Source organism: Myxocyprinus asiaticus, chromosome 32, assembly GCF_019703515.2.
Source record: "Myxocyprinus asiaticus isolate MX2 ecotype Aquarium Trade chromosome 32, UBuf_Myxa_2, whole genome shotgun sequence".
Taxonomy (NCBI): Eukaryota; Metazoa; Chordata; class Actinopteri; order Cypriniformes; family Catostomidae; genus Myxocyprinus; species Myxocyprinus asiaticus.
The window spans coordinates 3,560,995-3,577,734 of NC_059375.1; the positions used below are offsets into that span (position 1 = coordinate 3,560,995).

Below are 16,740 nucleotides of genomic sequence, written 5' to 3' on the forward strand. Positions count from 1 at the left end.
TGCATCGTTTTTTGAATTTATATCTCTGTAAGCAAACAGGGACAGATCGTATATTACAGGAAAACCCGCCACGGCAATAATTAGTTTCTCCTCCATTTTGTCTTTGGAACTATTGTTTGGTGGGAACCAAAGTTTACACTGTTGTGTTCTCTAGACTTCGCTAGAACGGAGCACTTCTATATTCCAATAGGTTGCCACTGAACCGCGTCAAAGCTCATTACCATAATATTGCCCGCACTTGAACTTTCCTCTGACGCCCACAATGCCCAAGATGCGCCGGCCACAGATGCACCACTTCTCGCCGCCGAGAGACGCTGGCTGCCATAGAAAATGAATGACTTCCAGTCGATTTGACGCTCTCGATGCCTCTGGTCTGAATGCACCATTACACCTGTCTCTCATTATAGCGATGATGGAGGGAGACCTGATAAGGCATGCCAGAGCACCAGAGTGGGAGAGAGAGAGTGACAGAAGGAAGTGGTGACTGGCAGCTATATTAAGAGACTGCATATGTGCAGTTCTGTGCGATACTGAAAAGCCCTGTTTGAGTTGGCTACTGAGAGCCGTTTTTGTTTTTACTTTGTTTTTTACTTTGTGCAGAAAATAAATACTCACCTCAACTGTGAGTACTCACCGCTGTCTCCTGACTCTTCCATTGCCCACGAACTTAGATCTTTCACAAGGTTCAATTAGTTCCTGGCCAATCTGCATTCAGAAAATATCACATTAATAATAAAGTACGAAAAACTTTTTTGTACCATGGTATTATTTGAAGGACCTTCGATTGGTATCTACCATCTGATGCCATCACATGTTACTGCCACAGTACTTTTTTTGTGAGAGCAGTGTGACGAGGAGGAGGGCATGGCTGGGCCATGAGGATGCACGCCTGGTGCTGAGTTGCCCCAATCAGCGGGAGAGAGAGAGAAGGAGGAGCCGGAGGTGCCAATGTGTATGTTCGTTGTTGTGTGGGAAGGAGGAAGCTGGGACCGGGTTATCAACCAAAAAGACTTTTAATTAAGTCAAGTCAAGTCAACCAGTATTTATAGAGCACATTTAAAAACAACAGAAGTTGACCAAATGCTTTACAAATCAATCAAATGAATATAAAATGACAGAATTATATACATACAAAAAATAAATAATAATAATATCCACATGGAATGTGAATGGGTTGGGGCACCCCATAAAAAGAAGGAAGATTATTTCTTTTCTTAAGCATAAGAAATATGATATAGTGTTTCTTCAAGAAATGCTTCTTTCCCCGCAGGAAGCTGAAACATTTGGGAAGATATGGGGTGGACATGTTTCAGGGGCAAAGGATGATTTTGGCTAATATTTACGCACCTAATGCTGATGATCAGGGTTTTTTTATAGATCTCGAAGGGATGTTGCAAGCTGCTGGCACCCCTCATGATATAATATTGGGAGGAGACTTTAATCTTTTGATAGACTCAGTCCTTGATCATAGTGAAGCAAATGTGTGTAAGCCCACTAGAGCAACACTGACACTTCATAGGATGTGTAAAAATCTTGGTCTTGCTGATATCTGGCGACTTTTGAACCCATCTGGTAGGGACTATACATTTTTTTCATCAGTTCATAAGATTTATTCTAGAATAGATTTTTTTATATATATATCTAAGTCTCTCATTTCATCTGTTGTTGATTGTTCAATTGGAAACATTTTAGTCTGAGATCATGCCCTGGTGAGTTTAGAGATGTTGCCACATACAGAGAAAAAGAAATCATACAGCTGATGCTTTAATGTATCCCTTTTGCAAAATCCTGATTTCCAACAGATGTTAAAGACTGAAATCTATGTTTATATGGAGACCAACTGGTCCTCAGTTTCCTCCGTGGGCGTAGCCTGGGAGGCACTTAAAGCGGTTCTTAGGGTTCGGATCATACAGTGTGCCTCATTCATCAAAAAATCCAAAGTGCAAAAACTCGTGGAGTTGGAGGAGAATATTAAAAGTGCAGAGGCAGAGCTGAAGTGCCGAATGTCGTCTAATAGCCTCAGAGAATTGACTCGATTGAAATACAGATATAATACTATTTTGTCGCGGAAAGTGGAGTTTTGGTTATTCAGGGCAAGACAGTCATACTTTGAGTTGGGGGACAAAGCAGGGAAGATTTGGCAAGATATATAAAACAGAGAGAGTCTTTTTCTACCATTCCCTCTGTGAAATCTGCTGGTGGTGAAATATTACCTCAGCCATCGATATTAATAATGCTTTTAAAGAAATCTTGATCTCTATAGTTCCACGTCTTCATCAACTGATGAGGATATTAAGGATATAAAGACTTTGTGGAACCATTAAAACTCCCTAAACTGATGATGGAGCAAAAAAATTCTCCTGATTCTGAGATAACCTTGACAAGAGGAGCTTGACGAGGTAATTAAGGCCTTGCCTAAAGACAAAGCTCCGGGACCAGACGGTTTTGCTGCTGACTTTTTTAGATCTTATGCTACAGAACTGGCTCCACTTTTGTTAGAAGTTTATACGGAATCCTTAAAGAATGGAAAGCTTCCTCCAACCATGATGCAAGCCCGGATCAGTCTGATTCTTAAAAAGGACAAAGATCCAAGCGAGTGTAAGAGTTACCATCCAATTTCCCTGATCCAGTTAGATTAAAACATTTTGTCAAAAATGTTGGCTAACCGATTAAGTAAAGTTATGACATTTCTTATACATATAGGGTTTATTCGGGGCCGCAGCTCTTCTGACAACATTAGGTTTTTCATCGATATCATGTGGTCAGTAGCGAATGATCAGACTCTGGTCGCTGCCATCTCACTTGACGCTGAAAAGGCATTTGATATGATAGAATGGGATTATCTTTTTAAGAGTTTGGAAATGTACGGGTTTGGGAATACTTTTGTTGGATGGATTAAGTTACTTTATAGACACTCGGTAGCGGCGGTACAAACAAATGGACTAATATCAGATTATTTTAGTCTGAATAGGGGCACTCGGCAGGATTGCCCTTTTTCCTATTACTGTTCTGTATTGTCCTTTAACCATTAGCAGCCACGATAAGATCTGCTTTATGCAGATGATTTTATATTATTCATCTCTGACCCAACTAGATCTATGCCTTGCCTCCACAGAATTATTAATTCCTTTTCTAAATTTTCAGGATATAGGGTCAGTTGGTCTAAATCCATAGCTTTGGCTCTGATAGCGTACTGCCCAGTAATGGCTTTCCAGCCGGGCGCCTTCCAGTGGCCCAAACAAGGCATTAAGTATTTGGGTATCTTATTACCAGCAAAATTGTCTGATTTAGTAAGTTAATTTTGACCCCTTAATAAAACGTTTTTCGAGCGATGTGGACAGGTAGGCTTCATTACATTTATCTATGATTGGGAAAGTTAATGTTATTAAATTGAATTGTATTCCAAAATTCAATTACTTGTTGCAGTCTCTCTCTGTAGATGTCCCCCTCTCTTATTTCAAACAATTTGATAGCATAGCGAAGTCCTTCATTTGGAATGGTAAGCGTCCCAAATTACATTTCAATAAGTTACATAGGCCAACTGACAAAGGTGGGCTAGGCCTACCCAAGATTTTATTTTATTATTATGCTTTCGGTCTCAGACATTTGGCTCATTGGTCGCTTCCACCTGAGAGAGCCCCTCCCTGGTTCTGTATAGAACAGGAAGTTCTTTCCATTATTTCACCATTGCAGAGCCTCTCTATCAAATTAATCGGAGAAGTTAAGTTACATCCCCTTATCTCACACTTGAACTTGGTATGGATAAAAGTGTCCAGACTGTTTAATTCGGACAGTTTTTTTAAATGTTGCCTCGAGCATAAGGCTGAATCCCAAATTATGCATCAAGTCCCCTTTTTGCTGGTCAGAGTGGATTGGGAGGGGGTTACTACACTCGGTGACCTATATGAGAATGGAGTGTTGAGATCCTTTCAAAATTTGGTTCAACTTTTTGGGATTCCTAGATCTCAGTTCTATAAGTATTTACAGCTGTGCCATCTGCTCTGTACTGTTTTTGGGAGTGGTCAACCCCCCCCCCCCCAAAGCAGTAGATACTCTGGGAGTGGTGATTACTGCTTTTGGAAAAGGTCATGAGGCATCAGTGTATTACTCCCTGCTAATTCAGAGTCTGGGGGATGGAACTTCAACTTCTCTTAAGAGATTATGGGAGAAAGATCTAAACTTGGCATTGGAGGAGGGAGTGTGGGCTAGGATTCTAAAAAACGTCAAATCTGCATCTAGAGATGCAAGGGTTCGCCTTATGCAATTTAAGATTTTACATAGTCCATATATTGGACCCCCTCTAGATTGCATAGGCTTGGTCTTAAAGACACACCCACCTGCTGGTGATGTCAATCAGAAGATGGAGACACAACCCATGTCTTTTGGGGATGTGTTAAAATTCAAGAATTTTGGTTAAGGGTCCAGAGTTTTATGGGCGATGTATTAGGTACTCAAATTTCATTTTGCCCCAGACTCTATATTTTAGGTGATGGGGTGGTCACTGATGTAGGGGATAAGTACATGAAGACTTGGATCCTGGCTGGTGTTATGATAGGCAGACAGGTTATCCTTAGAGGATGGAAGTCAGCTAGAGCCCCCTTGTTTCGTGATTGGTACGAGGAGATGGGCAGGGTAGCTGCTTTGGAGGAGTTGTCATATGGAAGGCTAGGCAACGTGGATATGTTCATTAGGAGGTGGGGTGGATATTTGGCCTTTTAGGAGGGCTCTCGGGGAGGGGCAGTGGAGGGAGACATGTTGTTTTAAATGTGTGTGTTGTAGCCTTTTTGTTTTTGAATGTATACTTTCCATTATGTATTTCTAAATATTTTCTACTGTTTTATTGTTTTTTTGTGTGTCTTTGTCAATTATGTTTGACCACTGGGGGATCTGTTCATTTTGGGTAGGGGTGGGGGGGGGGGTTAATGTTCGGGAGGATGGGTTGTAAATAATATAATGTGATTCTATATATTTTGTTATTTTTTATTATTATTATATTTATATATGTTATATGGAATCAATAAACTGTTAATAATAAAAATAAAAAAAAAACAATAAAAATAAAACATTGATTATATTTTGATTATGGTCTCTCTTTTTCAGGGCTCTTGCGCTCTAGTTCTCTGTCTTGCTCTCGTGTGGTGATCGCTCGCTCTTGTGTGGACGACAGCAGTTTGAATGCTCGAACCTACAACACTGATTTAAGCATACTGAAGGTGAGACTATAGCTCTGTTGAGCTGCCTTCTTAGACAGCATTGTAAGGAATCATAGGTGCGCTCCTGACGCAAAGGTTGTTTCAGTCAGAAGCATAATATTACTGCCTTCTAAGATAACTATTTCAAACCACCCATCTCAAGGTAGAGTAACGTGAAAGGTGAGGCCACACGTGGATACAAATCACCAAAATATAATTATTTATTTGTAATTCAAAGTAACTTAATCTAGGTTAGTTTAAGAAAAGAAATGAAAATTATAAAGTAGTAAGAGTAAATCAGGAAATGGGCAAAAATACCACGAGAGATGCTGTTACATATCTCATTTTGAATACGAACTCTGATAGAAGTAAAAAAGTAATTTACACTTGCATGTATTAGCAGAGTTAGCGCAATGGATTATAGGTTCCATTTTAGATATGTCCTTATATGTCATAAACTGTTAAATAATTAGTTTTTTTCATGTTTTAAACTAATGATTTTTGTCCATTATCATTTTCTCTGCTTTTGTTATTATTTTTTAGGTTCCCAGGGCCCAAATGGAGAACAGAGCATAACTGGTAGTTAGATTGCATGTTCTTTTTTATAAACTGTAGTGATACTTATGGATATACATACATTTTGCTTTACAGTTTTCGAGACCCAACATGTTTTTTGCACTGCCTCGGATCCCATTGTCTACAGTGTACGACTGGCCTGCGCCACGTGAACAGAACAGCTTGTGTCTAGAGCATAGTTTAGTGGGGATGTAAATGTGAAGATGTGTTCAGCATGTACATGAGTGAAGTGTTCTGTTGTACTCATGGGTGGAGTATGCAACTGAGTACACCGGCAAAGGGGACATTGTAAAAGCTACAGTGAACATAGAACTAATGAACACAAGTATAGATACACAGGTACTACAAAAGCATGCAATTGTATTCTAGGTGTATTTTATCTCTATATATTTTTCTGCTTTATCATTACATATTTAGGCACATTTGAAAAGCCTATTTTGAAGCAATAGAGAGCAACAGTCTGGTTCCAGAAGTTAAAATCCGATTTTCAAATACTTTTTTGCTTCAAATCAAAGATTGTAATGTTGTGATTCACCTCGGAGTTGGTTGGTTTGGTTCGTGGCTTAGAACTCTTTTATGAAGGATTTAATGAAATCCCAATGGATAAAAATTAATGAACCAAGATGGCTGTAAAAGTGAGTGGGAACTGTTGCACTCTATAATAGTACCATATTGTTTGCTTTGCAGTTGGCCACACCCACTCCCTCAGTGTCCACACCCACACAGTCATAATCTCCAGAGGGGCTTAAACCTAGTTTGCCAGAGATTGGCTGGTTTGGTGAAAAAACACAACCTGTATCCTTCACATTTGACTCTTTAAGTGGAGTACTATATAGCGCACATTCATTGGCACACTGTAACTAGCGACCGATCTATAGCCCAGATTCATACATCTATTACACTATGTAACGCAGTTTTTGTTCCTAGGTAGTAAGTGTTATTTCCTAGTTGCTTATGCCTCAAAAGTAGAGAAAATGATTCACCACAAACTTTGCTTTTGTGACCAGGACAGTGATATTTTGAAATGTATCTATTTCCAATGAGTAAACGGGCAAATTTGTGTCTTTTCGTTTACATAAAGTCAGAAAAAAACAACATATGAATCCAAAATCCTTCTTTATCTGTGGTCCGATGAAGTCACCGGCTTTGACCTTTGCCTCATACAACTTAGGGAAGAAGTCTTGAAGGCTGCCGACTCCTTATCTAGAGCTCTGACAAACTGTTTCATAAGGCCCAATTTGATGTGCAGTGGTGGCATCAGCACCTTCCGGGGGTCCACCAGTGGCTCCCACTTGATGTTGTTCCTCCCCACAGAGAACTCGGTCCGCTGTGGCCAGCCCCGCCTGTGGTAGTGCGCCTTGGTGTCCCTGATGTCCCAAAGGGAAAGATAGTAGGGAAACTTGGTAAAACCGCCTTGGAGACCCATCAGGAATGCCACCATTTTGAAGTCTCCTATGACCTCCCAGCCGTACTCATCATACTTCAAGGCATCCAGCAAGGTCTTGATGCTGTTGTAATCCTCGGCTTTGAATATTACTTTAGTATAAATACATGTTAATTTGGATTAATATGCTGTGTTTTTCTGACTATGTGAACAAATTGGAAATAGGTAAATTTCAAAATATCACTGTCCTGGTCACAAAGGCAAAGTTTGTGGGGAATAATAGCCATTTTCTATACTTTTGAGGCATAAGCAATTAGGAAATAACACTTACTACCCAGGGGAAAAAAATACAAATTGTTACACAGTGTGATCAGTATGTTATTCTTTGACATTTGAAACAGCTGACAGTGTTGGGCTTGTCTGAGGATGGAGGGTGTTCTGCAGGGCTCACTACTCGGCCCACTGTTCTTTTCAAACAAAACACTATGACTATGGCTGCACCTTCAGGTACCTGTAACATTGGGTACTTGGAGTGGAAGAGAGGAGATGCAGAAGTAATCTTTCAAACTTTTAATTGGAGATGCTGGAGTGGAAGAATATCATACAAGAAGTCAAACTTGGAAATAATGCTAGGAAAATTATAACTACACAACATTGCAATACAAGGACTGAAAATGGGTGAACAAAACTAGAGGGTATTTATACACAAGGAGCTAAATGAGGGAATGGAATACAGGTGAGGATGATGAGGAGCAAATGGAAGTGATGAGGGCAGTGCACTCTGGGTGATGTAGTCCAATGGAAAACTTCAAAATAAGAGTCCTTGGAAAACATGAGGAAGACAGACTGTGATATTAACCCCCTGACTCCTGGCGCCTAAAGATGGAGAAGGGCAGGAGGAAACAGGTGACCATAGGACCGGGGCTGGGAATAGATCCGGGGGCCTGGGAGATGGCCACAGGGCAGGGACTGGGTCAGGCGGCCTGGGAGGCGGCCACAGGGCAGGGACTGGGTCAGGAGGCGGAGCCACTGGGGGAGGGGCAGGCAAATCCGCTGTAAGAGGAGTCTCTGAGGGCGGGGCCATGGAAGGCAGAGCCAAGGGAGGCAGAGCTGTGAGAGGCTCGAGGGGCGGAGACATGGAAGGCAGAGCCGTGAGAGACTTGAGGGATGGAGCCAGGGAACTTGGTGCCCGGAGAGTAGCCGGCGGCTCGAAGGGCCAGGGTGGAGCCGAAGGTTCGGAGGACCGAGGTAGCGCCAAAGGCTCGGAGGACCGAGGCGGAGCCGTAGGGAAGGAGGTCCCCGGTGAAGCCGGAGGCTCAGAGTGATGAAGTGTAGCTGGAGGATCAGAGAGACGAGGTGGAGCCAGGTGACCGACTGACCAAGGCAGAGCTGGAGGGACGAGGGACCCCGGAGAAGCCGATTGGCTGAAGGACCATGGTGGAGCCAAAAGGACATAGAGCTGAGGTGGGACAGAGGGAACGAAGGACCAAGGCAGAGTCCAGGGCTCAGAGGGTCTAGGTGGAGTCAGAGGGTATGAGGTTCCCCTTGACCATGGTTTCGCAGGGAGCGAAGGTCAAGCCGGTGATGTGGAAGGAGTCGGCTGACCAGGAGGAGGAGGAGGAGGAGGAGGAGGAGGAGGAGGAGGAAGTGTCCTGAGTGGAGCCAGTGGAGGAGGAAGGACCAGGGTACTGGATGCAACTAGGGTGTCCATGATGTTGGGCAGAGCCAGCGGAGGAGGAGTACATTGGGTGGGCATATGGGTGGGAATGGAATCTAGGACAATAAGCTCCTTGAAAGCAGGCTCTGGGACAGATGGAGCTACAGGTACTGGCTCTGGGACAGTCGAGGCTACAGGCACTGGCTCTGGGACGGTCGAGGCTACAGGCACTGGCTCTGGGACGGTCAAGGCTACAGGCATGGGCTCTGGCTCATTGGCCGTGGCAGGCGTGGGCGTTGGCTTGTTGGCTGTGGCAGGGGCAGACTTGGAGGGTGGAGTCGTGGAGAGCTTTGAGGAAGGAGCCGTGGAAGGCTGGAGGGTGTCCACTGTGGGAGGAAATACAAAGTCCTCATCCTCCGTACCCACAGTGAAAGGTGAGCCGCAGAGCTGCAGAGCCACCTCCACATAGTCGGCGATCATCCAGTGAGGACCCAACGGAGGCATCAGCTCCTTCAATCCACTATTCAGGCCAGCCCTGAAGAAACTCACCAGAGCGTGGTCATCATAGTGCACCAAATTCGTGAAATGGAGAAACTCATGCACATGATCCTCAACTGGAACTTTAAGGTCATATATAATACAGCTAACAGCATGATTAATGCTCTATTTTGATTTCTGTTTGTCTGTGAATGGCAGGTCTTTGTCCAGTGACTGTGCTGTGCTCAGGGTTATTAAAAAATAAATGGGAACATTTCAATTATTGGTTTATTTAATTAGTAAATGATTCAGTTATTTTAAAATAAATTAGTACATTTACTTATTGGTTTATTTATTGATTTATTTCATTTTCACTTTATTCTTCCATATTTTATGACAACGAAACCCTTTTTAGTCGGTATTGTATATAATTACACATACAAGGTTAGTAAGCAATTTGAAAAATTATTATGTTTTATTTGTTTGGAGAGGCCTTTGTACACTTGGAGACGTTTTTGTACACTAGGATAAATTATATTTGTAATGCTATAACTTTTGATTGCTTTGTCGTATCAACACTAATTTGTTTTAGATACAGTTGACATGACTGGGAACAAAACAATAGCAGTTTCGTAGCCACCTTATTTACACCCAGAGATATGTAATGTCAAATCAGAAAAATAAGAGATAAAAAGAAAATCTTTGGCTCAAGTTTCTTAGGTTGAGAGTCTCAGAATTGAATTTGAAAAGTTTTCAAATCCTTGTTTTTTTTTTTTTTTTTTGTCGAGTTATAAGCCTTTAATTATGGGTATGCCACTGAAACAGGAAATCTTTAAAAGCACTCTAAGAGCTTAAAGGGTTAATTTATACACCTATAATATATATATATATCAGTATAATAACATATAATGAATATTGCAGAATATTCTATGCAGAACGTATAAATAAAACAACAATATCCCTGTTGTATATATAACAATTCAGCAGTTATCCAATGAATACGGAATCTCCTGTATTTGTTATGTGCTCCTGTCTAAATCTGAATATTGTGAGGGGGAGGCGTGTCAAACGTCTCTCTATCAATGCAAGTGCTCTGGGCTCAGAGGGGCCTCAGGACTCTCCCAGAGAACCACATCCTGGGGGCCAAATTCATCTTCAGCTGTCAGAGACTGAAAGTTAGAGACTAAAACCACTACAGTTCAGACAGAGAGTTCATGTTTATTTACATATAAAACAGACATACTTGTTAACCCTATTCTGAGAATGTTTGTAAAAGTTCACAATTAAAAATAGCTTTGTAACAGGTTTTTGGAAAGCAGTTCATATGAAATGCTGGTTTCCTTTTGTCTGCAGTATCCTCTCCGTGCTTCTGTACCAGTGACTGCTGACGTGATGTTCTCTGAAGCTACAGTTTACCCAGAAGCCCCACGTGGGGAACCCCAGCCTGAATGGAAGTTTCCATTTGATTTTCTCTCCAGAGGGGCTGGAGAGTTTGATCAAGAGTAACAGACATCTGCACCAACAGTGTGTAAATTCTGCAAAGCTAGCAGCATCAAGTACACTGTTAACCTTACCTCTAACCCTCAACCTAACCCAACCCTAAACACTAACACTTAAACCCTAACCCTACCTGTACCTCAACCACAGTAGCAGCAAATGTTAATCTTGTGAGAATTTTGCACAACAAATATTTAGTTACACAATATATACATTTTATTGTATGTATTTTAATGTCAGTACAGAGTAGTTGAAGACACCTAATATAAAGTGATATATTATTTAATAATATATATATATATATATATATATATATATATAATATATATTTTTTTTTTTTTCTTTTTTTTTTTTTTTTTATATATATATTATTTATTCCTTTGAGCATTGGTCATGCTTATGGGATCTCAAAGACGATTTCTTGAGCCTCATCCAAAGCAACTGACGTCTTTTCCTGCCCCATAATTCCTGTGTTTGTCTTTGTGCACATAGTTGAGCAGATGAACGTTGGCTGCTGGGGTGATGCCTGGCAGATGGGTGTCTGCTCCCAACTGAAAACATTCAAAGCACAGAAAGTCAATCATCTATTGTATGTAGCTACTGTCTGAAATAATAAACTGTTAAAGATAACAAATTTTATACAAGAAGTTATTTCGGAAGACACATAAGTCATTATTATTTCCATTGGTTGCCATTTGTCATTTGATGTTTCTTGCTATTAACCAGATGCACTCCATGATTTATGTAATAAGCAGGCAAAAATACACAATTGGGCTGCACTTCTGTTTATGAGTATGTACTTTGAAACTGTAGCTTCTCAAACTCCTACCTATTCATAACTTAAAGTAGTTAAGTGGTGCGAACTGCCAGACACATCATCGGAGGTGAACTTCCCTCCCTCCAGGAAATATATACAAGGCGGTGTGTGAAAAAAGCTCGGAGGATCATCAGAGACTCCAGCCACCCGAGCCATGGGCTGTTCTCACTGCTACCATCAGGTAGGCGGTATCGCAGCATCAGAACCCGCACCAGCCGACTCCATGACAGCTTCTTCCCCTAAGCAATCAGATTTCTGAACTCTTGATCTCCCACGATCAAAATACATCAGCACTGCACTTTATTATTATTACTACTCTTACTCTTATATCTCACACCGGACTGTCATAAATTATATTATTATTATTATATTATGTTCTCTCTTAACAACTGACTATCAACCAACAGCCTGAATGTCAATACAGTACAATACTGTACATTCTATATATATTTACTTCTTTATATATTTTTATTTTTCATTTTTTATTGAATAATGTGTATCTATATAGTGCGTATTGTATACTGTACAGTGTATGTTATTATTTGTATATTGTTGAGTGTAATTATGTGTATAACAGATGTTTAAATTGTGTTGTGTTAATTTGATGTTATTGTAAATTGGTATATGTCTCATCACTGTCACGACTGCTATGTTGATCGGAACTGCACCCAAGAATTTCACACACCATTGCACTTGTGTATTTGGCTGTGTGACAATAAAGTGATTTGATTTGATTTGATTGATTTGAGTTAAACTAGAGTCAAGCTACTATTTAAAAAAGCAGTAAGCTACACTACAAGTACATTGAAGATATTAATTAGAAATAAGTAGAAAATATTAGTAGAAAACTAATATTCATTAGTAGCACATATTTTTAGATATAAAATAATTTTATGTTATATAATTCTGCAATTAGAAGTTCTGATAATTATACATTTAATTAAATTAGGGCTGTAATTCAATGAAAAATTTAATGTTGATTAAATAAATTAATCGCAAATAAAAGTATATGCTGAGAAAGCCCCTCAATTAACAATTCACTATACACTCACTGAGCACTTTACACCTGTACACCTACTTACTCATGCGGTAATCTAATCAGCCAATCGTGTGGCAGTAGTACAATGCATAAAATCAGGAATATACGGGTCAGGAGCTTTAGTTAATGTTCACATCAACCATCAGAATGGGGAAAAAATGTTGATCTCAGTGACTTAAATCGTGGCATGATTGTTTGTGCCAAATGGGCTGGTTTGAGTATTTCTGTAAATGCTGATCTCCTGAGATTTTCACACACAACAGTCTCAAGAATTTACTCAGAATGGTGCCAAAAACAAAAAACATCCAGTGAGCAGCAGTTCTGTGGATGAAAATGCCTTGTTGATGAGAGAGGTCAACAGAGAATGGCCAGACTGGTTTGAGCTGACAGAAAGGCTACGGTAACTCAGATAACCGCTCTGTACAATTGTAGTGAGCAGAATAGCATCTCAGAATACACAATACATGTGGTTTGAAACTTAGAAAAACATGTCTCGAGATCCCTGCATTCAGATCTGCGCTCCGTTCAGCTGTGTTTGAACGCAAGAACACGTTGTCATCTTGTGCAGTCGCAAGTGCCATGCAAGCCTGAGTGTAGTTTCACAATGGGAGAAAGGTGCCTAAGATTGTTTCTGGCAGGGTCCTCTGCCTTACAGACTCCTTATGGTTAGGATTAAGGTGGGGGCGAGGTTAGGGCATCTACTGCCTGCCAGGAACAAACCTTTGTACAATGGGAGTGAGGTTTGTTGTCTGTAAAGCTGCACATTGTGTATTCAGGAGTTTCACGGAGTTTCGCTCACTGCCCCTTGCTGAAAACAGGTGGTACTTCAAGCTTGACTTGCTCCAATGGTAGGAATATTCAATATTACTGCCCGAGAATATGATTAATTGTGTTACTTTTCACATAATTAATCGCACTGAATTAATGCATTAAATCAACAGCCCTAACTTAAATTCAATTTAAACAAATAGGGTGACAACATTAAATTGAACAAAAATGTACACTTAACGGTAATATACACTATCAGAACTACATAACAGCCTGTTTTATGTAAATGAATCGAAATATAGTGATAAACAGCTCTCATATACTAAACATTTTTCTTAAAGAAAACAGTGACTTCTGGCAAAGTCCCTTTAAGGCTGAGCGGGGTTCTGGTGAATCAGTGAATACTTTATGTAAACTAGTTTGAAATATTTACATGAAACATCCAAATGAACTGGCTCACAAAAAATGAATCGAAGTTCCCAACGCAAAATAAAAGCTAATCGTTTATTTTAACTGGTTCATTACATGATTTAACTTAAATTATATGTTTTTCCCTGCACTACATGAGAGAGAGGACAGTTTAGGTGAGTGTGTTTGATTACTCCCTCGACTCCATTGACGTGTTCACAATACAATGTGACAAATGTAATGTTTTGTGACGCTACAGCGCTACTCTTTGGAGAATGTAGCTTTTTACTGAAAAAGCTGAACTATTGTGAAAATAAATGCACTACTGTCACACTACTTAAAACAGTAATTTAGTTAGTAGCATCACTACTTTGAGAGAACACATTTTAAATATGTACTATGGGACTGCGTGCTTGCAATAAGTTTGCAGAGCACTGATGTCTGTGTTTGTGCAGATTTCTGTGTGTTTCTGGCCTAATTCAGGGAACTCAATCTGAGAGGTATCATTGGTTTAAACAATACAAACTTCTTAGAAGCTCCGGAAATGACCAGTTCCTCATAACACAGAACTTACTGTGTTTGGCCGAGCTTTGTCCAGCATCTCTCGGACCTCCTGTGAGAGGGACACAGGCAGAGTGAGATAGTCGATGTCCTGTGGCAGACACAGACTCTCCTCTGCCTGCTTTCTCTCCATCTCTCTCCTCTGCTTCTCACTGTGCGGATGATACAGAGCTGCAGCAAACACACAGTCACGTGACCATCAGCTCTGCAGGCGCTCAAAATATTACGCAATTCCTCTTCTGTGTTCAACACTAATGTTCTGGAATATTCTATTACCTTCAACTTTCAGCCTCTCTGAAAACTCTATATATGGAGCAAAGATCTCTGAGAAAGCAGAAGCCAACATGTGGAAGGAAACATCTTTACTCTGCAACACCTCCTCGCCACTGCGAGGAAATTATACATTGAAGAAGGCCTCAATAATTATATTAAACTGAAAAACAACACATACTGTAATAATTTGACTTTAGTTATTAAATGAACATTTTAATGCACAAATTTACCCAAATATTGAAATTCTGTCATCAATTACTCACCCTCATGTCATTCTAAACCCATATAGGGGACAAAAAGGAGAAATTTTGTAGAATGTACTTGTCGATCTTTTCCATGCAAGTACAATGAACAGGACTGGAGATTTCAAACTTAAAAAAGGATGCAAAGCACCATAAAAATATCATAAAAGTAGGGATGCACCAATTTATTTTTATCGGCCAATTATTTACAAAATTAAAACAATCGGCATATCGGTTATGAGCACGAAAACACTGATATGAAAAACTGATGGCTTATTTATAATTAATTAGTAACACATTGTAAAAACTCTGTGAATTCAAATGCACAATCCAGAGATAATAATAGCCACAATATGTAGACAACTTTGACTCTTGAGACATCTGTATGATACCCATTAATTGAATTAAGATTGAAATCTCAAAATGGCCTTGTGTGATTACTAAACCTTAAAATCTTGTGTTTTAAAGGGGACCTATTATGCAAAATCTGAAGTTTGAACATAAATGTGAGTCGGCAGTGTGTGTACACAACCACCCTATAATGTTAAAAGTCCACTCACTCCTCTTTCTTATATTTTTATTAATCAAAAACAGTGTCTCAAAATGACTGGTTTTGGTATCTGCTCTAAAGTGACATCACTTTAGAGCAGGCCACGCCCACGACTGGTGACGGACTCCATCCTATTATCATAGATACTCCCCTGAGTGATCGACACACAGTCCGCCATTTTTTTCCGCGCTGGAGCAGCTACAGTGAGAAGAATAATGTCTCAGCTTCGTAAGCGTCATAAGTGTTCTGTTGTAGGCTGTAAAAGTGAACATAAGAGTCTTCATGTACTCCCGGCATCAGAGCCACTGAAGACGCAGTGGACAAGTTTTGTTTTTGAAGCAAATGTGTCCCAAAACATACCGTGTATGTTTGAGCAAATCATTTTACACCAGACTGCTTTGTGAATGAGGGTCAATATCAAGCATGCTTTTCTAAATATTTGATTCTCAAGCTTGGATCAGTACCAACTGTTCATGTTCCAGCTTTATATCCTGAAGATGTAAGTATCGCACTTTATATTTTGTGAATGTTTGCAAATCGCATGATGCAAGACAACCCCATAAATGTTATGTCTCGTTATAGCACATAGCTAACGTCATTACAGAATATTTTTGTGTTGCTCATCCATCGTTGCTAAATGGCTGAAAAACACTCCGGTATTTACAGTGTTAGTAATATTGGTTCTGATTTGTTGTTGCTATAGTATCCGAAGCACCAGCTGTAAAGGCACAGCCCTGTTCTGGAAAGGGGGCAGGGAGCAGCAGCTCATTTGCATTTAAAGAGACACACGAAAACAGCGTGTTTTTGATTCAACCCAAAAAGAGGCATTTACAACATGGTATAATAAATGATCCGTGGGGTATTTTGAGCTGAAACTTCACAGACACATTCTGGGGACACCTGAGACTTATATTACATCTTGTAAAAAGGGACATGAATTGTAATTTTGCAATATATGTATTAAATCATGACCACTCACATTAAAATGAACACTCCAGTCATTCCAGTACCCTTATCCTCATGAGACCCGAGTATGACTGATATGTGCATTTTCCGTATCCCTTTTTGATTATTAACAAGTAGCACCTAATAAACAAGCAAAAAATAAAAAAATTCTAGAGCAAATAGTTTTCCTAAAAATTAATGTCCACATATGTGGACAGTGGGACTTAGTTGTGAAATTTTAAATAACACTGAGCTATATAAAGTCAGATTTTTTCATCAAATTGTTTATTATATTTCCAGGAGTGTTGGTTATTCATGTTTTTGAGACGTTACAGACATTACAGCGGATTTTCT

At 40.0% G+C, this 16,740-nt stretch overlaps 1 protein-coding gene across 1 annotated transcript; it reads right to left on the reverse strand.

Annotated features, from left to right (window-relative positions):
• Positions 1 to 11,166: 11,166 nt before the first annotated feature.
• Positions 11,167 to 16,329, reverse strand: LOC127423025 (protein MTO1 homolog, mitochondrial-like). The gene is made up of 3 exons (XM_051667003.1): positions 14,653 to 16,329; positions 14,390 to 14,547; positions 11,167 to 11,334 (listed from the first exon to the last, which is right to left on the reverse strand). The coding sequence occupies exons 1-3, from the start codon at positions 14,720 to 14,722 to the stop codon at positions 11,212 to 11,214; spliced, it is 351 nt and encodes a 116-aa protein (XP_051522963.1). The 5' UTR covers positions 14,723 to 16,329; the 3' UTR covers positions 11,167 to 11,211.
• Between the last annotated feature and the right edge of the window lie 411 nt (positions 16,330 to 16,740).